Source organism: Mytilus trossulus, unplaced genomic scaffold, assembly GCF_036588685.1.
Source record: "Mytilus trossulus isolate FHL-02 unplaced genomic scaffold, PNRI_Mtr1.1.1.hap1 h1tg000210l__unscaffolded, whole genome shotgun sequence".
In the NCBI taxonomy this organism is placed as follows: Eukaryota; Metazoa; Mollusca; class Bivalvia; order Mytilida; family Mytilidae; genus Mytilus; species Mytilus trossulus.
In genome coordinates this window covers 976,344-1,000,900 of record NW_026963310.1, presented here as the reverse complement: position 1 = coordinate 1,000,900, position 24,557 = coordinate 976,344, and the positions used below count along the sequence as shown (strand labels likewise).

General features: G+C 30.7%; 1 protein-coding gene across 1 annotated transcript in view; it reads left to right on the top strand.

The window, feature by feature from the left end:
- Positions 1-14,268, top strand: part of LOC134700992 (structural maintenance of chromosomes flexible hinge domain-containing protein 1-like) — a 69,758-nt gene extending 55,490 nt beyond the window's left edge. The window contains exons 42-49 of the mRNA XM_063562135.1: positions 393-512; positions 3,199-3,300; positions 4,125-4,213; positions 4,906-5,012; positions 10,242-10,312; positions 10,959-11,130; positions 12,509-12,667; positions 13,247-14,268. Coding sequence (XP_063418205.1) covers positions 393-512; positions 3,199-3,300; positions 4,125-4,213; positions 4,906-5,012; positions 10,242-10,312; positions 10,959-11,130; positions 12,509-12,667; positions 13,247-13,773 — 1,347 coding nt within the window. The 3' untranslated portion in view covers positions 13,774-14,268. The remainder of the gene's footprint in view (positions 1-392; positions 513-3,198; positions 3,301-4,124; positions 4,214-4,905; positions 5,013-10,241; positions 10,313-10,958; positions 11,131-12,508; positions 12,668-13,246) is intronic.
- Positions 14,269-24,557: the final 10,289 nt, after the last annotated feature.

Here is a 24,557-nt window from a genome sequence, read left to right as displayed (position 1 = left end):
ATTTTTACAGTGTGTTGTACTACTTTTGGGACAAATTATATCAAAATTATAGAAAACTTCATCAGCTCTAACTCAAAATATGGACAATTTTGTGTTAAGGGGGTCTTGAAATCTTTTGACAGCTTCCGAAGTGCTAATTTTTGACCTTTTTCAGCTGGACCTAATCACTACTTTACCTAAATATTTATGACCCAAATTTTTTTACAGTGTCATTTCCCCACAATGTCCACACTAAGGACTATATTCGTGGACAACGAAAATCAAAGGACGATAACTGTGTACTCGGACCAGTAGTCTTTCAAAGAAGAAACCTACTTTTTAGAATAAAATGATTGCTGATGACCTTAATTGCTAAACAGTTTGTCAGAATTTGAAGTGTTACATATTTATAGGTTGATAGTGTAGATCGATTAATTTCTGAGAGAACTAGACAAAGAGAAAATATAATGACAGCTCCAAGGAGGATATGTTCACTTGTTACAGCTCCACAGGAACCACAAGTTCTAGGAAAGGTGAGCTTATTAAATACATAATGTTCCAGCTCCACAGGAACCACAAGTTCTAGGAAAGGTGAGCTTATTAAATACATAGGGTTCCAGCTCCACAGGAACCACAAGTTCTAGGAAAGGTGAGCTTATAAAATTCATATGGTTACAGCTCTACAGTAACCACAAGTTCTAGGAAAGGTGAGCTTATTATTCATATGGTTACAGCTCCACAGGAACCACAAGTTCTAGGAAAGGTGAGCTTATTATTCATATGGTTACAGCTCCACAGGAACCACAAGTTCTAGGAAAGGTGAGCTTATAATGTTTAATATGGTCCAAGCTCCACAGGAACCACAAGTTCTCGGAAAGGTGAGCTTATTATCCATATGGTTACAGCTCCACAGGAACCACAAGTTCTAGGAAAGGTGAGCTTATTATTCATATGGTTCTAGCTCTACAGGAACCACAAGTTCTAGGAAAGGTGAGCTTATTATTCATGTGGTTACAGCTCCACAGGAACCACAAATTCCAGGAAAGGTGAGCTTATAACGTTTGATATGGTCCAAGCTCCACAGGAAATACAAGTTCTAGGAAAGGTGAGCTCATTATTCATATGGTTACAGCTCCACAGGAACCACAAGTTCTAGGAAAGGTGAGCTTATTATTCATATGGTTCAGCTCCACAGAAACCACAAGTTCTAGGAAAGGTGAGCTTATTATTCATGTGGTTACAGCTCCACAGGAACCACAAGTTCCAGGAAAGGTGAGCTTATAATGTTTGATATGGTCCAAGCTCCACAGGAAATACAAGTTCTAGGAAAGGTGAGCTCATTATTCATATGGTTACAGCTCCACAGGAACCACAAGTTCTAGGAAAGGTGAGCTTATTATTCATATGGTTCAGCTCCACAGGAACCACAAGTTCTAGAAAAGGTGAGCTTATTATTCATATGGTTACAGCTCCACAGGAACCACAAGTTCATGGAAAGGTGAGCTTATAAAATTCATATGGTTACAGCTCCACAGGAACCACAAGTTCTAGGAAAGGTGAGCTTATTATTCATATGGTTCTAGCTCTACAGGAACCACAAGTTCTAGGAAAGGTGAGCTTATTCATATGATTACAGCTCCACAGGAGCCACAAGTTCCAGGAAAGGTGAGCTTATAACGTTTGATATGGTCCAAGCTCCACAGGAACCACAAGTTCTAGGAAAGGTGAGGTTATTATTCATATGGTTCAGCTCCACAGGAACCACAAGTTCTAGGAAAGGTGAGCTTATTATTCATATGGTTACAGCTCCACAGGAACCACAAGTTCTAGGAAAGGTGAGCTTATAATGTTTAATACGGTCCAAGCTCCTCAGGAACCATAAGTTCTAGGAAAGGTGAGCCTATAATTCATATGGTTACAGCTCCACAGGAACCACAAGTTCTAGGAAAGGTGAGCTTATAATGTTCACTTGTTACAGCTCCACAGGAACCACAAGTTCTAGGAAAGGTGAGCTTATAATGTTCACTTGTTACAGCTCCACAGGAACCACAATTTCTAGGAAAGGTGAGCTTATAATGTTCACTTGTTACAGCTCCACAGGAACCACAAGTTCTAGGAAAGGTGAGCTTATAATGTTCACTTGTTACAGCTCTACAGGAACCACAAGTTCTAGGAAAGGTGAGATTATTATTCATCTGGTTACAGCTCCACAGGAACCATAAGTTCTAGGAAAGGTGAGCTTATAAAATTCATATGGTTACAGCTCTACAGGAACCACAAGTTCTAGGAAAGGTGAGCTTATTATTCATATGGTTACAGCTCCACAGGAACCACAAGTTCTAGGAAAGGTGAGCTTATAATGTTTAATATGGTCCAAGCTCCACAGGAACCACAAGTTCTAGGAAAGGTGAGACTATAAAATACATATGGTTCCACAAGAACTGCAAGTTCTAAGAAAGGTGAGCTTCTACAATTTATATGGTTTCAGCTCCACAAGGACAACAATAGATATAAAAAGATGTTATATGAGAGCCAATTAGACAACTCTCCATTCAAGTCACAAAATGAAAAGCAAACTAGTATATGTAAAAGTGTGGTCTTCAATAAGTTCATGGAAAGGTGAACAAATAAAGTTCTATAAGAACAACAGGTTTATAGAAAGGTGAGCTTATGAAATCAATGTGGTTCCATCTCCACAATAACCACAAGTTCTAGGAAAGCTGATGTTATAAAAATTATATGGTTCTAGCTCTGACAACAGAAACCGCAAACTCTCGAATTTTATGTTACTTATACAAGTGAGAGGTTTAGCTAGCTACAAAACCAGGTTTAATCCATCATTTTCTACTTTTATGCTTGTACCAAGTCAGGAATATGGCAGTTGTTATCCATTTGTTTTAAGCTTTTAATTGTGTCATTTGATTAGGGACTTTCTGTTTTGAGTTTTCCTGGGAGTTCGATAATTTTTGTAATTTGATTTTTCAGATAGTAAAGGCAAGGTTATAGAATTAGTAACTTGCATGTGTAGCCGACACAGAAATAGCTTGTGTATTCATATGTATATTTTATAGATAGAACATCTAGCATTGGTTACTGACACAGATCAAGCTTGTGTGTTCATTGTATATTTTTTAATGTTTTAGATCAGACATATTGCAGTAGTAGCTGACACAGATATAGCTCCTGTGTTCTCATGTTTATTATTGTACATATTTGTAGATAGGTCACTTGGCATTGGTAGCCGACACAGATATAGCTCGTGTGATGTCGTGGCACATGTCTTCAGATATGGATTGTGTGGTAACCTTCACAACAGATAAGGTAATGATACATCCAGTTGTCACCTACACAGACACCAGTTGGATTGAATAACAATGCATTTATGGATTTTATTTAAATTTTTCAAGTGATTTCGCCTGTTGAAATGCATTGCACCATACAAGTTTTTATGGAAGAATTGTTGAACCTTTAACTAAAGATGTAAGAAGATGCGGTATGAGTGCCAATGAGACAACTCTCCATTCAAGTCACAATTTGTAAAAGTAAACAATTATAGGTCAAAGTACAGTCTTCAACAAGGAGCATTGGCTCACACCAAACAGCAAGCTATAAAGGGTCCCAAAAAAATGACTAGTGTAGAAACATTCAAATGGGAAAACCAATGGTCTATATATATAAAAAACAAGAATTGAGAAACTCTTTTGAACCACATCAACATACAACAACTTCTGAACATGCATTCTTACATATAGATCTTGTGATGGATCGTTGATGAAAGGCCTCTTTCTTCTAACTATTTAAATAGTTTGGTGTATTAAATGTTTCTTTTAGAATCAACACTGTCTAACTTCCATTGCTTTTCTTTCATCACTGCATTTTCTTGGCATATGTTCACCTCAGTTCTAATTAAAGGGCTTCAGGTTATGATTATTACATATGGAAAAACTATTGTATAATTAAAGGAGGTGACAATAATTCAATATCAGTGCATTTCTAAAGATTTCAATAAAGATAAATGATATTCTTTTTAGAATGTCCTGATACATATGTTTTGTAGTAAAACTGAAACACTCAACATATGATACTTAAGTGTTATATTTTGTAATTATTAATGATTAAAATGTTTGATTTTAAATTTATTTAAGGCAAAGGAATTATACAGAAGAACAGATGGGAAACAACAGGTGCTTCCCCTGGATTCTATTTATAGAAAAACACTACCAGATTGGAATAAGTAAATATTTCACTTTCTATATAAACATGTTGTACTGCAAATTCAAAATACAAAATATAGAAAATTTTTACACATCAATAATTCTTGAAAAATTGTGTGCAATTCAATAGTATTATATATATTAGTTAAATAATGTGCACCTGAGTTTTTAATTTACCTGTCGCTACATATATAATCTCACACATAATGGCAAATTTTGTTTCCAGCTCCATGTGAGCATCTGTACATCACATGTACATTGTGATGTGTTTTCATATTAATTCTCCTCAGCTTCCTGTATTCTGAATACTTACACTTCCGTATAATTAATGATCATCAGGTGAAAAATATGGTTTGACTGCTAAAGAAAAAGTTTTCCACCAAATGACATAGAAGTTAGAATTTGTAAGTCAACACATAGTTTATTTTTCCATCATTGAGTTTGAATGTCGCTCTGGTATCTTTTGTCCCTCTTAAACAATGTCCACTAGCATATAAAGTCCTGACATAACAAATGTAAAAAAAACTTATGGTACGAAATGGTGACAAGAAATAGATATGATAATCAGCAACAAATGTTAAGCTCTTGACTTGGGATTTAAGTTTCAAAAGGTTTATTCATACTGTTTAAAACCTAAAGGTATTGAACTGCACATATTGGCCCATTTCTGTGGAATAGAATAATTTGAACCTCTACAACTTTGTTTTTATAGACCATTACCACATATAAAACACAAAAGGAATTGGCGTCCTCCTGGAAACCCTATGTATGCCAGAGATCTCTTAAATTTCCCTAAAGAAGCAGAGTCTTGTAAAATAGGTAAGTTACTCAAATATTGTTATTTTTGTAGAAATGACATTCAACTGATTCATTCACTCTTATGTATTGATTATTATCAATTTATGCAATTTCTTTATTATGGAATGAAATTTTTTACTTGCAAAGTCTTTAATTAAAAGGAAATAATGTTGTTCGTTGTGAGCTAGAGTGTGTTAAAGACTACTTTGACGATTAATGGTTTACTTATACAAATTGTGACTTGAATAGAGAGAAATAACATTGGCACCCATACCACATCTTCTTACATCTAAATATAAAAGTTAAAGTGTTGGTGAACTACAGTTGTTGTTTATTTGTCATTATCTTATGTATAAAAAAAAGAAGATGTGGTATGATTGCCAATGAGACATTTCTCCACAAGAGGCAAAATTGACACAGAAATTAACAACTGTAGGTCGCCATACCGCCATCAACAATGAGCAAAGCCAATACAGCATAGTCCGCTATAAAAGACCCTAAAATAACAAAGTAAAACAATTCAAACAAGAAAACTAACAGCCTTATTTCTATACAAAAAATGAACGAAAAACAAATATGTATGGTATGAACTAACAAAACAAAATCAAAGTACTAGGGGGATTTTCAACTCAATATTATAGTTTCCTCATTTAACACAGAGTTGTATGCCCCTTACATGTCTAGACTTCAAAATCTTTACTGTTAAATTTGTCATGCAACATTAGTAGTTTTAATACAAATAAGATCCAGAATTAAATGGGTAGAAGAAGGTGAAAAAAACACTAAATTCTTCTTGGGACTAGAAAAAGCTAGGCAAACAAGAAAAACCATTACAGCGCTCAGAGACAAAGAAGGGGTGATACATACAAATCCTACAGAAATACTTAATATTGAAAAAGAGTTTTATGAAGAAATCTATAAAAGTTCAAATCCCGATAAAAATTCTATTAAAGATTATGTTATGAATACAGAATGTGATCATGTCCTAACAGATAAAGAAAGCAATAGTATGGAAGGTTTATTAAGCACTCAAGAATGCACAGATTCTTTATTTAAAATGAAACTTAATAAAGCCCCTGGAATTGATGGGTTAAGTGTCGAATTTTATAGAACTTTTTGGGAACATCTTAAAGAGTTTGCAGTCAAAACTTTTAATCTTTCATTTGATAAAGGGGAGTTAACAAATTCACAAAAATTAGGAGTTATTTCCCTTTTACATAAAAAAAAATGATCCTCTCAGTTTAGACAATTATAGACCTATAACAGTATTGAATGTTGACACAAAATTAGTTGCTTATTCACTTGCTCAAAGGATAATTAAAGTATTACCACAAATTATTCATGGAGACCAAAATGGGTATGTTAAAAATAGATACATAGGATATAATATTAGACAAATTCAAGATGTCATTGATTATGCAGACAAATTTAATATAGAGGGTGCCTTATTATTTTTAGATTTTTCGAAAGCATTTGATTCATTAGAATGGGACTTTATGTTCTTTGCTTTACAAAAATTTGGATTTAAAAATTCTATGATGAGATGGATAAAACTTTTATACACTGACATAAAAAGTTCAGTTTTAAACAATGGGTGGATCTCTAAACCCATGAGTATATATCGTGGTATACGTCAAGGCTGCCCTTGCAGTGCGATAATTTTTGTTATTGCTGTTGAGATTCTTGCTTGTAAAATTAGGCAAGACCATAACCTAAAAGGATTTGAAATCAAGATAGATGGAAAAACCCACACTTTAAAAATAAGTCAATTAGCAGATGACACTACTCTTTTTCTCAAATCAAAACAAGATATTTCAAAAGCTCTTAACATGATTGAAAAATTTGGATCACTTTCAGGATTAAAACTTAACAGATCTAAAACAGAGGGTATTTGGCTAGGGAAGCAAAAACATTGTAAAGAAAAATATGAAAATATTAACTTTACAGAAAAACCAATTAAGAGTCTCGGGATATATTTTGGGCATAATAAAAAAGAGTGTCAAAAACTAAATTTTGATAAACAGCTAGAAAAGACTGTAAAAATTATATCAAACTGGAAAAAGAGGAACTTAACCATGATAGGAAGAATAACAGTTATTAAATCTTTAATAATTCCTATAATCACTTATTTGGCTACAGTGTCAACCTTAAGCAAAGAATACTTGGACAAATTTAAAAAAATCATATATGAATTTTTATGGAACAATAAGACAGAAAAAGTTAAACGCACCATATTAAGCTATAACCAACTAGCTGGTGGATTAAAAATGGTAAATATAGATAAATATATAGAATCTATAAAGATAGGTTGGATAAAAAGATTAACCGCTGATAAATTTCTTAATTGGATGGTTATACCAAAATTTTATCTTAATAAATTTGGTAGCAATCTACTTATCTTAAGGATGAATACTAATAGTATATATTCTATACCGGGTACTAAAGAGCTACCAGAATTTTATCATGATATGATTAAAGTATGGTTAAAAAATAAAAATAATAAAACTAAAAATCCAAATAATTACAGACTTATCCGTCAAGAAGTTATTTGGGGAAATCAATTAATTAAATTTCAAAAGAAAACACTCCTTTTTCAAAATTGGATAGACAGTAATATCATTCATATAAATGATATCATTGATGAAAATGGAGTCTTTTCAGAAAAAATTATAAGTTTAAAGTTAAAAAATAAATCAAACTGGATAGCTGAATTCTCAAAATTGAGAAAAGCAATTCCAAAAGAATGGTTAGAAAAATTAAATGAAGAATGTTCAATAAAAACTAGTGTTTTAATAAATAACTCACTATATATAAGTGAAAAAAATAATTGCCAACATAAACTAGAAAAATTAGATTCAAAGAAAATTTATTCAATTTTAATAGAATATGATAAAGAAGTTCCAATAGGATATCATAAGTGGAATAATATTTTGAAATGTGAAAACATACAAATTGAAGCTCAATATGTGCAAAAATTTATTCATAATTACTTAAAAGATAATAAACTGAAAATGTGCAGATGGAAATTATTACACTTTATTCTTCCAAACAAAGTCTTATTAAAACAATGGAAAATAAGCCAGAACTCTACTTGTAATTTTTGTAACGTTACAGAAGACTATAAACATTTTTTTGTAACATGCCACTTTTTAGATGAGTTTTGGGGAGAAATATATAAGATACTTGAATTAGTTAAGATTGGTAGACACATTCTCACTGAAAAAAATTTAATCTGGGGATATAAAATTAATGATGAACATTATTATGAAATAAACTTTCTACTTACAATTATTGTATTTACTATTCACAAAATACATTATTTGTCAGAATATAGAACACAAAATATCAACATATATAATGTTTTTAGGTCAGAATTTAAAATAGGATTATTATTACAAAAAAAATATATTAATATTGAAAGTAAAGGGATACTAGAAAAGATATATTCTTATATTTGATAGCATTATTGTCAGTATTGCAATATTTTATGTATTTTACAGAGCTCCTTGTACTTCAATTGTTTGATAGATGTTTGTTTTTTTGAGTTTTGAAAGTGAAAGTACAAATGTACTTTTTCCATAAATCTACATACTGTAACTTAATATTATACATAAGATATGCAAATCATGCTTAATACATTATGAGAACAAGATTCTTATGTAAACCTACCTTCCGTGGCTAATTCATTTAAATTTGGAAAGCATGTGGTGAAAGTAATTAATCCACACAAAAAATAACAAATGAATTTACCGTTATACCGGATAACAGAGAAATACATTAAACCACAAATCAAATTCGGAACACGCTTAGATAACCCGTGATTCTGTTTTAATCCCCAACATCTATCAGATAGTTACAATATATATATATAAAGTTCATATTCAGAGTTATAATTGTAAAATTATAGAGAATTAATGTATTTAATGATAAACAATGTATAACGACAAATAATATATAAACTAACAAAATTATAAAAAAATACTACCTGAAGATACCCTGGTCTTAAGGTACTAACAAACAGGGATCTTTACTGAAATAGCTGTACCAGTGAAGAAATCTGTTAACAGCATGTGATATATTGTTGTTGAATAAAAAAAACAACAAAAAACATTAGTAGTTTTCAAACAACTTGTGGTCAGCAGGTTGTTTACCTTTTGAATTCTCTTGAAAATTACAGTAAAATAAAATATAGAGCTTTTAAAAAGTTGTATTTGCTCTTTTATTTTTATGCCCCACCTACGATAGTAGAGGGGCATTATGTTTTCTGGTCTGTGGCTCCGTTCGTTCGTCTGTGTGTCAGTTTGTCTGTGCGTCTGTTCGTTCAGGTTAAAGTTTTGATGAAGCTGAAGTCCAATCAACTTGAAACCTAGTACACTTGTTGCTTATGATATGATCTTTCTAATTTAAAAGCCACATTAGACTTTTGACTTCAATTTCACGGTCCACTGAACATAGAAAATGAAAGTGGAAGTTTCAGGTTAAAGTTTTTGGTCAAGGTAGTTTTTGAAGAAGTTGAAGTCCAATCAACTTGAAACTTAGTACAAATGTTCCCCATCAGATGATCTTTTTAATTTTTATGCCAAATTATAGTTTTGACCCCAACTTCATGGTCCACTGAACATAGAAAATGATGCGAAGTTCAGGTTAAAGTTTTTGGTCAATGTAGTTTTTGATGAAGTTAAAGTTACATCAACTTGGAACTTAGTACACATGTTCACTATGATATGATCTTTCTAATTTTAATTCAAAATTAAAGTTTTGACCCCAATTTCATGGTCCACTGAACACAAAAAATGTTAGTGCGAGTTGGGCATCCGTGTACTATGGTCACATTCTTGTTAAATATGTTTTGGTAATTGGGTTTATGATAAAGTAACGCAGATTCAAGTATTAATCCTCTTACTTTGGCATGGAGATCTACACACCTGTTATCCATTTGCATTATTTTATGTATAACTTTAGAAAGACAGAAGAGTGCTGAAAGGATATAGAAAATACATAAGAACAAAAATACCAAACTCAGAGGATATTTTAAAATGAAACGTCCATAATCAAATGGAAAAATCTAAAGCTCAAAGATGTCAAACGAATGGATAGAAAAACTGTCATATTTTTGACTTGGTACAGGCATTTTCTTGTGTAGACAATGGGATATATGGAACTATTAATACAAATTTGTATTTTTATCATTTATGCCATGTTAACCATGAATGTAACATGTTGCTTACTTGCTATATTGTATATTTACAGTATTTGGTATGCTGCTTGGAGATACATTAATTTTAGACAATATAGATAGTGCAAACACATACAGGCAAGAGGTATAGTAATAGTTTAAAAGAGTAGGTTCAGTAAGACACATTTTTGGCCCCAAAATATAGCAGAAACTAATTGAATCAATTGAAATAAGTGTTTAAAAAGTGTCCAAAATCTTTCGTTAAATGAACCTGAAATTTGAGGCCAAATCGGCCCTTACCAGACCTACTCCTTTATTATTTGTATATGTTAGTGTTGGATACAGTTTTAATCCTTCATTTATGAAGATAGTATAAAAATAAGGACATGTGGTATGATTGAAATGAGACAACTATCCACCAAAGTTCAAATGAAGTGTATATTAGCAATTATAGGCAACAATGGGGAAGTAAAAAAAATATTGTGTTGTCTTGACCTCTGTCAGCTGATGTTTATCAATATTTTTCCGTGGATGGTTAAGTTAACGGTAAGTTAAGACTATTTGTAGTATGCTTAAGTTTTATGTTCAGCTAGATTTTTTATTTTAATTCAAAAATATTCCCATAAAACAGGTTTTAGGTATAAATGATTTTGTTGTAATTTAGAAAATGTCATCAGTGTCTCGATTTTTCGAGATGATGATATTTACTTGTATCTAAGTAAGTTTTGTCATTATTTAGCCATAAAAGTGATAGAATCACTGATTTCTGATAATATTTTATTGTATTTTAGTTAGTAAAGTTTTGCCATTGTCCCACCATACTAACAAGAGATGGAGACAGAGTTAGAAGTAATGGTAAATTTGGAGGATTAATGAACAAAGCTTTACCAATAGAAAAGTTACGAGGAGCTGTGTTCGGTGAACCATTACCTAACACCTTTGATGAGTCATCAACTCTGATTAGTAAGTTTATTTCCAAAAAATTATGAATCCTGAAAATACGAGTTTTTTCTTTGTGTTTTATGTGAACCAATCATTTTGTTTTAAGTTCTAGTTGTAGTTTAAAATAAATATTAAAAAAAGGGCATTTAATATTCTCCATTTGGAAAAGGAATTATTTTTTGTATAGTCGACGTCAGCTGAAATTCGTAGCGGTTATTGGTAAATATAATCTAAACTATCAATCACCTTCACTCGAGATATAGTTTTTCACATTCGATTCATAAATCGCGAAAAGAAAAACCACCACTGACCTAGCTTTTAAGTGATTGCACTGTAATAATCCTGACCTTCACATTTTCCAAGGCTATTTTGAATGGTGGAATCCGCCATTGTTTTTTCCGGAAGTGTTTCTGTGGAGTTCAATTTCATAACATTTGCATAAAGCACGGGAAACCGTTTCACATCAATGAAAAGAACATTTCAGGAAACTGCGTAAATGACGAATTTCACATGTAAACAAATTATCCTCATAGAAACGAAGATGGCAGAATTACAATGGAAAACATTCTGGAAAATGTGCAGGTCAGGATTATTACAGTGCGATCACTTAAAAGGTAGGTCAGTAGTGGTTTTTCTTTTCGCGATTTATGAATGGAATGAGAAAAACTATATCTCGAGAGAACGCGGTTGATAGTTAAGATTATTTTTACTGATAACCCCTACGAATTTCAGCTGACGGCGACTATAGGTTTGGGTCTAATTTGTGGTAAATTTGTATGTGATTTGATAGGGAGACATAGGTGTGATCTGAATCCTCTTGACACCTCTACTCAGCACTTCTGTCTATGATTTCTATATCAAGACATTTAAAGTTCATAGTTCACCTTTTCAGTTTGGAAGCATTTTGGGTAATATATCCTCAAAAGTGTACATCAAATGGATTGATTGGTTCAAATCGTCCAAACCAATGGCAATTCAACCAATGCTGTGACAATTTTTTTCATTTTTGGGTAAAAACAATAAAATTACTCAAAGGCCTTTAAATTCTGAAATGACCAATTGTGGAACAATATAATTTCATGGGTGAACTACATCAAATGAGTATGCTTGGAAACTATTTGTGTGTGGAAAGGAGAGAGGTTGCAAGGGGATTGAAATGAATACCCTAGCCTCATGAAAGCCAAAAGATTATATGTAGTTCAAGAAAGTAGAAAATGAATATTCTGCTCCATAAAATGCAAGATATAATTATATTATAATTTTGTTGCTCTTAAAAGATAAGCCATCTAGCAACATGTAAAAATGTATATTCTGAAGAGAAAAAAATCTTTCTTTCTTCCCAAGAAAATCAAATGATCATTCCATCCTCTCTGGATTTATCTATGAATTACAATTACAGGTACTGTACAGAATTATAAGGCAGCATTGTTACGTACACAGAGAGCTCAGGAAGAACTCCAAGAACAAGTAGACCATTATAAAGATGCTGAAATGCAGAGTAAACATAAAGAATGTCGGGAAGCTGAACAACAACTCAAAGATGTAGAGTATAAATTAGGTAAATGAAATTTTTTACCGTAAATTCATCATTATTACCACAGATTTCTCAATTTTTGCTTTCTGGTAGTACCTTTATTTGACAATGTCTTTGTTGTAGAAAATTAAGTCACAGTATTAATTTTAATCCCTTCAATATAAAACTTGCATTTTATATTATGTTTGACTGCTTGTACACTTCAGGAATTTTTGCTAAAACATTTTCATGTTTATTGTTTTGTTCAAATAAAGGCAACAGTAGTATACAGCTGTTCAATAGTCATAAATTGATTTAGGGAAAACAAATCAAGGTTTCAATCCGAAACCGTGGGAAACATATCAACCGTAAGAGGATAAAATCATAACAACCGAATCTCTGAACTGCTACAATAACAAACAAACCTACATTTAACAGTGTTGATGGCTTTATAAACGGTACTGTTCCAACTTCATCATATTAATTATTCCTGGAAACATGGGCCACTCTTAGTCTTATCTAAATTAGTTATATGGTAAGAGGAATGTTGTTGAGAAACCTATTAAGAAAAACCCTAAAAATATCCTCAATGTTGTAGTAAAAACAATCAAATTTATTTTTAAGGTGTTACAATGCAGAATACAAGATCTATTCCTCCAAGTAGGCCTAACATACAGACTAAAACAAACAGTGATGCCCCTTCACCAAATAAAAGAGCCAGAACTTCAACGATTACTCCTACACCACCAACAAGATCTGTTACAACTCCAACACCACCAACTAGATCTTCTGGAACTACCCCAACACCACCAACCAGATCCTCTGGAACTACTGCAACACCACCAGCCAGAGTTCCTACACCCTCGACCAGAGGATCAGGAAGTACTACTACACCCTCAACCAGAGGCACAGGAAGTACCCCTTCTCCCTCTACCAGAGCCTCAGGAGGAACTATTATGCCCTCAACCAGATCTTCTGGAGGTACTGCTCAGCCGTCTACCAGAGCCTCAGGGAGTACCTCAAATGTTCCTGAGGATGTTATAGTGATATCAAGTGCTTCAGCTTCATCCGTACCCTCTACACCAACAAGGCAAAGTAAAAGAATCTCATCACAGACACCAACTTCAAATAAACGATTACGAAAAACATGATCCAATATTGAACTAAAACATATTTCACCTAACATGAGCTCATAATTCATCACTCATTATCTGTGTGGCATAAGGAGTAAACATTTCTTTTCAAACAATCAGATTGAATCAACATGAATTGTAGGAATTACTTTTAATACATAGGTAAAGGCTGTTCCATTAATACATACATGTAAAGGCTGTTCCATTATTGCATAAATGTGAAGGCTGTTCCAATAATACATACATGTAAAGGCTGATCCAATAATACATACATGTAAAGGCTGATCCAATAATACATACATGTAAAGGCTGATCCATTATTTTATACTGGGTACCTGGGCAGAAATTTTAAAAATTGGGTTACTATCTACATGTATAGTGTTATTTTAACATTGTCTCTTGTATTTCTACTATTAAATCGTCAATAACCCATAGCTGAAATTTCAAAGTGCCTGCCTGTGTCTCGTGCTTGTTTTTATGGACCCCCCCCCCCCTAACCACCAGTTTTTAATTATTTTGTAAAGAATTTTTAAATTAATTTTGTTATTAAAAAAGTCAATATTTTGAAGCTTTGCAAAAAAGTGTTTACAATTAAGATGTGTGCGGTTCTAGAAATATTTTATTGTTGAATAAAAAGTCATTATTTGGAACATGTCTGTTGAAAATTTATAAAGATTTATGCAATGAATTGCTTTGACCAATACAATATAAATACAGTGAGTGGCCATTTAATAATTGAATTCTCTTACATAGAATTTGATTTAGAAGGAGGATAGTTTTGCTTCAATATTTTAATCTGTAGTGTATGTGTTTTTTACAAGGGAAGTTGGTTTTATGTATGTGGGACTGTAATGGGGAACTTTCATTGTGGTATTCTTATGATTTTTTAGAACAGCTTCCACTTATTAGTTTTCTTGCCAATTATTCACTTTTTGTTTAAAACCTGTCTTGACAAGCAATATATGTACATGATGTAAGGAAATAAACATGATTTTATGCCACAACCATTCTAGTAATTTTATGTCCTTTTCCTTTGTTATACCAAATCAATATTTACTGTTGATTCATTTATTTTAGTGGATAAAAGAAAACTTGTATGTTCATGGATTTTTGATATTGTGTTTTTGCAGAGGTCTGCATACAAGCTTATTTAAAATTTGTCATTCATTGATCATTTAATTTCATTATTATATGTTCCCAAGTAATCTACAACATTTGTATCCAATGAATAATAATGAATCCACAGTATATAATATACCATAAACCCTATTGATACTGACATGAACATTTTTTTATTTTAAAGATATAACTATTAAACAAATGAAATATTCAAATCTTCTTTTAAAAAAAGGTGTACTTTTCTTAGAGTTACCTTTACTACATAATTGCATTTGGAATTTCAAAATAAGTTGGGGTCCATTGTAGTTTATATACTTTTAGAAGGTGTCATTGAAATAACATATAGTATGCAAATTTTACTGCACCAATGCACATTTTGTCCACTGATTTTCATAGATACTGGAGGGAGAGTTATACTGTCTCTGATGTGGATCTTAAAGTGTTTAACACAAACAATCTTTTTTAATGTTTTGTTGTATTTCAAAAGGTATTTTATTTACATGTAATGTTGGTTTTGTTTTCATTTGAATTTAGTTTAATACTGGAACATTGGTAAAATATATATACAATTTTAACAAATGAATTGAATTGAGATTGTGTTTTATTTGATTATCCTTAAGAAAGTAATTGTAATTATTATGATATATGCTTATAAAGAAAAACCTTCAGATTATTATGCTAAAATTTAAACAACATATTTATGTTATATTCCAGTAAACCAGTCTTAAAATTGAAACCATTTTTAATTAAACAATACATATGCGTTTCAGTCAGACTATATCAGTCTTGGGAAGGAGACATGTCTTCATTAAACTGCTTTTTTTTTTACTAAAAAGTGTCAGTTAAGGTGGTACCACACACCTTGACTCAATTTAATTAGACTCGTTTAATTTTCATGAAATTTTGACAAAGTATTGATTTCAATCCTTTGACAAAAATATCAAATTTAAAAAAAACAAAAAACATAATTGGAAAAATTAGAACAATAGAAAGTTATTAAAATGTTCAGCTAATTTTACAAAGTTATCCACCTATAGTGTTATGTAAAGTAGCATTTATATTTTATTTCATATCACTTTAACATGTCGCTAACTTGCTTAGTTTGTAATATTTGCCACTGAACATTCAAACCAACAATATCACAGACACACACTGAGTTTGATACCATTAGTTTTGAGCAAAGATTCAAGATGTGTGTTTTTTGAATTTTACAATTTTCTTTTATCTTTTATTACACTTCTGGCTCTTCCAAGGTTATGCACAGAAAAAAATGACCTGCTTGCAACTATAATTGTAGATATTCAGATAAAAACTACTCCCTGAGTATAATGTATGGTAAGATATTTTGAAAACCTTGCTATTTTCTGGCAACAATTTTTTTTCTCCAACTGTTGCATCACAATGACCAGCACAGGTAACTGTTTTCCATTCTCTTGTAGTATATTGGTTATTGTGTTGGTTGTTGAATTGTTTTTAATTTACTTCGAGCAGCACACACCTTTAATGTATAAAATACAGTCATGAACTTTAAGTGATTGGAGATACAGCTGTTTTTTTTTATTTTTTATTTTAACTGTTGTTACTTTTGATTTAACCACATGTAAATGTTATTGAAAATAATAATAAACATGTAAAAAAGTCATGGTGTCAATTAATATCACATGCAAGACACAAGTGACATGATTTCTTTGTGCAATACACTTATTTATGAATTATCCAGTCAAGTCAAACATTCAGTTTGTTATTTGGATGGAGAGTTGTCTCATTGGCACTTACACCACATCTTCCTACATGTATATCTAGTTATAACAGCCAATATGTTTAATACAATACCCAATTTTTTTTAAAGGAACAGTTAAAATTGTATAAAGACAACTTCGGTGAAGAAATTGCATCGTAAGCATTAGCACTATTCTTTTATAGACTCTGTTATGGAATCTTAAAAATTTAATTAGCACAATCGAAATATTTTACTTCTCTGGATATACCATTATGAGGTACATTGTATGCTCGAATTTGACAACCGATGATCTGAAATACATAGAAGCTTCATTACCAAAAAGTGCTACAAATGAAAACCGATTTCATGTTAGAAGGATCTAAGTGGTTAGCATTCTAGTTTAAACAGAGGTCAAAAGTGACCATGGCTTTGAGAACGAGATGCAAGGAACAATACACTTGATATTTTGAAATAAGTCGTCAGCAGTTTGCTGATGGTCAAATCGACTTATTAAGTTAACAAACAAAAATTGACTTGCTATCATGAACCAAAAGTGTTTTGGTGGATCAACCATCTGCTATGCATGCATCACCTGCATGTTAATATACAATTGCAGATATGATCAGCTTGGATAAAAGAAGCAGACATTTCATACCTTAGTGTTAAATTTGTAGTGTCAATTTTAGTCTTTTGACTTGTAACTTTATTAGTACAGCTTTTGTGTAATGAGTACACAACTTGTGACAAAGTTTGTACAGTGTAGCACGTGAAAGTCATACACAATGGAGCAGAGCTGGTAAAATCGATAGGAACAAGAGTACCAATGTATTATATGAAAACATTGCTGTATATGGAAAAATACTGCTTAATACATGTTTTTTAGGCAGTTAAGCTGCCTTATGCAAGCACCCTGGATTTGTGCTTTACCCAATAAATGCTGAAATACGTGCCATTGTTATTATCTAGCTGGCTACTTTATTATTAGCTCACCTGGCCCAAAGGGCCAAGTGAGCTTTTCCCATCACTTTGTGTCCGGCGTCCGTCGTCCGGCGGCGTCCGTCTTCGTTGTTAACTTTTACAGAAATCTTCTCCTCTGAAACTACTGGGCCAAATTAAACCAAACTTGGCCACAATCATCATTGGGGTATCTAGTTTTAAAAATGTGTCCGGTGACCCAGCCAACCAAACAAGATGGCCGCCATGGCTAAAAATAGAACATAGGGGTAAAATGCAATTTTTGGCTTATAACTCAAAAACCAAAGCATTAAGAGCAAATCTGACATGGGGTTAAACTGTATATCAGGTCAAGATCTATCTGCCCCGAAATTTTCAGATGAATCAGACATTCCTTTGTTGGGTTGCTGCCCCTGAATTGGTAATTTTAAGGAAATTTTGCTGTTTTTGGTTATTATCTTGAATATTGTTATAGATAGAAATAAACTGTAAATAGCAATAATGTTCAGCAAATTAAGATTTACAAATAAGTCAATGTGACCAAAATGGTCAGTTGACCCCTTTAGGAGTTATTGCCCTTTATTGTCAATTTTTAACCATTTTTCGTAAATCTTGTTTATCATTTACAAAAATCTTCTCCTCTGAAACTACTGGGTCAAATTAATCTAAACTTGGCCACAATCATCTTTGGGGTATCTAGTTTAAAAAATGTGTCCGGTGACCTGGCCATCAAATCAAGATGGCCGCCACAGCTAAAAATAGAACATAGGGGTAAAATGCAGTTTTTGGCTTATAACTCAAAAACCAAAGCATTAAGAGCAAATCTGACATGGAGTGAAAATGTTTATTAGGTCAACATCTCTCTGCCCTGAAATTTTTAGATGAATCACACGACCCTTTGTTTGGTTGCTGTCCCTGAATCTGTAATTTTTAGGAAATTTGTCTTATTTTGGTTATTATCTTGAATATTATTGAAGATATAGATAAACTGTAAACAGCAATAATGTTCATCAAAGTACCGAAATGGTCAATTGACCCCCTAAGGAGTTATTGTCCTTTATAGTCAATTTTTAACAATTTTCATAAAATTTGTAAATTTTTATTATCATTTTCACTGAAACTACTGGGCCAAGTTCATTATAGATAGAGATAATTGTAGGTAGCAAGACTGTTTAGTAAAGTAAGATGTACAAACACATCACCATCACCAAAACACAATTTTGTCATGAATCCATCTGCTTCCTTTGTTTAATATTCAAATAGACCAAGGTGAGCGACACAGGCTCTTTAGAGCCTCTAGTTTATAACTTATTGGACAGTTTTTTCATACTTTTCATTCTGGATTTCCAAAAATATGACCAGAAAAACCTTAAATGATCGTCGATTTTTGAAGTTGCACATAGGAAGTAGAGCACATTAGAATCCTTAAGTATTTTATTTTCCCCTGAGCTTTTGGCTAAGATATCAAAGAACATATGAATGAAATATTAATCGCCAAAAATCTCTAAAGACAAGTAGTTAAGATTTCCCAAATTGCAAAAGTCATAGGAATATTGTTTGTTGTCAATACATAGTGTGGTAGTCAACTACGTCAGTACAAGTTCAACTGATCACGCTGTTGGCGGCAATTTTGAATTAGAAGACGAAATTTTCGTATCATTTTAATTTGGACGCAGGGGTTCAAATTAGCGGTGGTCTGAGGTCTGCGATCTTCCACTTTTGCAGTTGGACTTTCTACTTGGTTACTAGCTACGCCCGACATGCCCAAAGGACCTTGAAAGAAAATAAAAAAAATAACTTGGCAAACATTTTTACCAGTTTCCTATATTTCTTGTGCAAAAGCATACATTCTGCCGGGAAAAAATCCACAGACAGATTATTATAAATGTTCTTGGTAAAGCATTTATTTTCACCTCTCCGAAGACAAATGTTTTGGGTAAACATCCAAACAATGGTCAATTATTTCACGAAAAAGAGAAAGTGGAGTGCATGATTAAATGTTCGGGTGTTTTTGAGTTGAATATTCTTTCTTGAAAGCGTATGAAGCAAAAGTAACAAAAATATTTATGTAAAATTTCACTACAGATTCTATTATTTTTTATAAAATTTCGCTACAGATACTATTATTTTTATATAAATTTCGCTACAGATTCTATCATCTTTATATGAAATTTCGCTACAGATTCTATCATCTTTATTTGAAAAATCTTGCTACAGATTTTATTATCTTCATATATTTAAGCTGCAGGTTAATTTAAAATTCAAAATTCACTGTAATAAAAATTGAATGTATGGGTCAAGCGAAATAACTGTTTTATAAGTCATGAAAACAGCACAGAGGAGGTGTTAGAATAGCAAGTTTTACTTGGTGACAGACTTCAAAATGGATTTTTTTTGTTTCCAAGGTTATGGCAGATTTTGTTCAAACTTAGAACAAGGCCGTGCATATACAATCACTTACTTGTCTTAATTGAAATGTACGACAACGGTAGCATGTCTTTAAAAAAAAATTAAGAACACGTTTAATTATGTCATGCCTCTGAAGCGCTTTTCTGGAAGTACCTTCATCAGGAACACTCAAAGCCAAACATCTGAATTCGAGGATGTATAAGTACTGAAACGGTTGGAGATCTATATGACAAAAATACATAAAATGAATAGCCAAATTCATCTAAAGCCAACTTTGCCTGAGGGAGTTGAAACCTTAGTTTCTAAATATTTTCAAAATCTATCAAAGGACAATTTTAGAAAGATTTGTTAAATCATGTCAGAACCATAATACTGACTACTGAGATGATGATACCCTCGGGACTAATAGTTTACCAGCAGAGGTATCGACCCAGTGATGTAAAAAATTGAAAACGACACGGTTAAATACTGTCATGCGTCCGAAGCGCTTTTCTGGATTAACCTTCATCAGGAACGCGCAAAGCCAAATATTTGAAATCCGAGGATGTATGAATACCGAAACCATTGAAGATCTATATGACAAAAATACCTAAAACAAATAGCCAAATTCATCTAAAGTCAACTTTGCCTGAGGTAGTTTAAACCTTAGTTTAAACATTTGTGAAGTGCAAATTCCATAATGGTCAAGCAAATCATCTTTAACGTTAAAATTAAAATCAAAATTAGGATTTAAATGTTCTTCCCTGGAAATATGAGCATTTCCTAATCTGTACATGGTATCTGTTAAATTTATTAAGTAAAACAAGAAGTAAAAATTTAAGTCCCTTAACAAACCAGACGAAAGCATTTTATTTTTATATATATATATCAAATCAAACAGTTTGACATATCACATTATATTCATTTTAGCTTTAATCAATCTTTTTAACTGGTGACGATTTAAGAAAAATTGGTATCCTGCAATTTCATTTTCTCACTTTAAATACTTTACTAGCAGTAGACGCTTACATTTTTACCATAACTCCATTCCCAAAATATCTACTACTAAAATAGCTGTGCCTTTCTTGATCGCGGGATTCGGACGGTATGTCACATCCCATAGTTAATGTTCCTCCTATGGATAAAAGATCACATCTTTCTTTAAACCATCAGCAAATTGATCTAGGGGAAAGTAGAAAGTATTTTCCTTAGTATTTCAAACACAGGCCGGGAGAAATTTTTGGAGAGCTACATATTCTATTATCTTTATATAAAATCTCGCTATAGATTCTATTATCTTTATATAAAATCTCACTATAGATTCTATTATCTTTATATAAAATCTCACTATAGATTCTATTATCTTTATATAGAATCTCACTACAGATTCTATTATCTTTATATAAAATCTCACTATAGATTCTATTATCTTTATATAAAATCTCGCTATAGATTCTATTATCTTTATATAAAATCTCACTACAGATTCTATTATCTTTATATAGAATCTCACTATAGATTCTATTATCTTTATATAAAATCTCACTACAGCTTCTATTATCTTTATATAAAATCTCACTATAGATTCTATTATCTTTATATAAAATCTCACTATAGATTCTATTATCTTTATATAAAATCTCACTATAGATTCTATTATCTTTATATAAAATCTCACTATAGATTCTATTATCTTTATATAAAATCTCACTACAGATTCTATTATCTTTATATAGAATCTCACTACAGCTTCTATTATCTTTTTATAAAATCTCACTACAGCTTCTATTATCTTTAAATAAAATCTCACTACAGCTTCTATTATCTTTATATAAAATATCACTATAGATTCTATTATCTTTATATAAAATCTCACTACAGATTCTATTATCTTTATATAAAATCTCACTTGATTCTATTATTTTTATATAAAATCTCACTACAGATTCTATTATCTTTTTATAAAATCTCACTTGATTCTATTATTTTTATATAAAATCTCACTACAGATTCTATTATCTTTATATAAAATTTCACTACAGATTCTATTATCTTTAAATAAAATCTCACTACAGCTTCTATTATCTTTATATAAAATCTCACTATAGATTCTATTATCTTTATATAAAATCTCACTACAGATTCTATTATCTTTATATAAAATCTCACTATAGATTCTATTATCTTTATATAGAATCTCACTACAGCTTCTATTATCTTTATATAAAATCTCACTATAGATTCTATTATCTTTATATAAAATCTCACTACAGATTCTATTATCTTTATATAAAATCTCACTATAGATTCTATTATCTTTATATACAATCTCACTATAGATTCTATAATCTGTATATAAAATCTCACTATAGATTCTATTATCTTTATATAGAATCTCACTACAGCTTCTATTATCTTTAAATAAAATCTCACTATAGATTCTATTATCTTTATATAGAATCTCACTACAGATTCTATTATCTTTAAATAAAATCTCACTACATATTCTATTATCTTTATATAAAATCTCACTATAGATTCTATTATCTTTATATAGAATCTCACTACAGATTCTATTATCTTTATATAAAATCTCACTACAGATTCTATTATCTTTATATAAAATCTCACTATAGATTCTATTATCTTTATATAGAATCTCACTATAGATTCTATTATCTTTATATAAAATCTCACTATAGATTCTATTATCTTTATATAGAATCTCACTACAGCTTCTATTATCTTTAAATAAAATCTCACTATAGATTCTATTATCTTTATATAGAATCTCACTACAGATTCTATTATCTTTATATAAAATCTTGCTATAGATTCTATTATCTTTATATAGAATCTCACTACAGATTCTATTATCTTTATATAAAATCTCACTATAGATTCTATTATCTTTATATAAAATCTCACTACAGATTCTATTATCTTTATATAAAATCTCACTATAGATTCTATTATCTTTATATAGAATCTCACTACAGCTTCTATTATCTTTATATAAAATCTCACTATAGATTCTATTATCTTTATATAAAATCTCACTACAGATTCTATTATCTTTATACAAAATCTCACTATAGATTCTATTATCTTTATATAAAATCTCACTATAGATTCTATTATCTTTATATAAAATCTCACTACAGCTTCTATTATCTTTATATAAAATCTCACTATAGATTCTATTATCTTTATATAAAATCTCACTATAGATTCTATTATCTTTATATAAAATCTCACTATAGATTCTATTATCTTTATATAAAATCTCACTATAGATTCTATTATCTTTATATAAAATCTCACTACAGATTCTATTATCTTTATATAGAATCTCACTACAGCTTCTATTATCTTTTTATAAAATTTCACTACAGCTTCTATTATCTTTAAATAAAATCTCACTACAGCTTCTATTATCTTTATATAAAATATCACTATAGATTCTATTATCTTTATATAAAATCTCACTACAGATTCTATTATCTTTATATAAAATCTCACTTGATTCTATTATTTTTATATAAAATCTCACTACAGATTCTATTATCTTTATATAAAATCTCACTTGATTCTATTATTTTTATATAAAATCTCACTATAGATTCTATTATCTTTATATAAAATTTCACTACAGATTCTATTATCTTTAAATAAAATCTCACTACAGCTTCTATTATCTTTATATAAAATCTCACTATAGATTCTATTATCTTTATATAAAATCTCACTACAGATTCTATTATCTTTATATAAAATCTCACTATAGATTCTATTATCTTTATATAGAATCTCACTACAGCTTCTATTATCTTTATATAAAATCTCACTATAGATTCTATTATCTTTATATAAAATCTCACTACAGATTCTATTATCTTTATATAAAATCTCACTATAGATTCTATTATCTTTATATAAAATCTCACTATAGATTCTATTATCTGTATATAAAATCTCACTATAGATTCTATTATCTTTATATAGAATCTCACTACAGCTTCTATTATCTTTAAATAAAATCTCACTATAGATTCTATTATCTTTATATAGAATCTCACTACAGATTCTATTATCTTTATATAGAATCTCACTACAGATTCTATTATCTTTATATAAAATCTCACTATAGATTCTATTATCTTTATATAGAATCTCACTACAGCTTCTATTATCTTTATATAAAATCTCACTATAGATTCTATTATCTTTATATAAAATCTCACTACAGATTCTATTATCTTTATATAGAATCTCACTACAGCTTCTATTATCTTTATATAAAATCTCACTATAGATTCTATTATCTTTATATAAAATCTCATTACAGATTCTATTATCTTTATATAAAATCTCACTATAGATTCTATTATCTTTATATAGAATCTCACTACAGCTTCTATTATCTTTAAATAAAATCCCACTATAGATTCTATTATCTTTATATAGAATCTCACTACAGATTCTATTATCTTTATATAAAATCTCACTACAGATTCTATTATCTTTATATAAAATCTCACTATAGATTCTATTATCTTTATATAGAATCTCACTACAGATTCTATAATCTTTAAATAAAATCTCACTTTAGATTCTATTA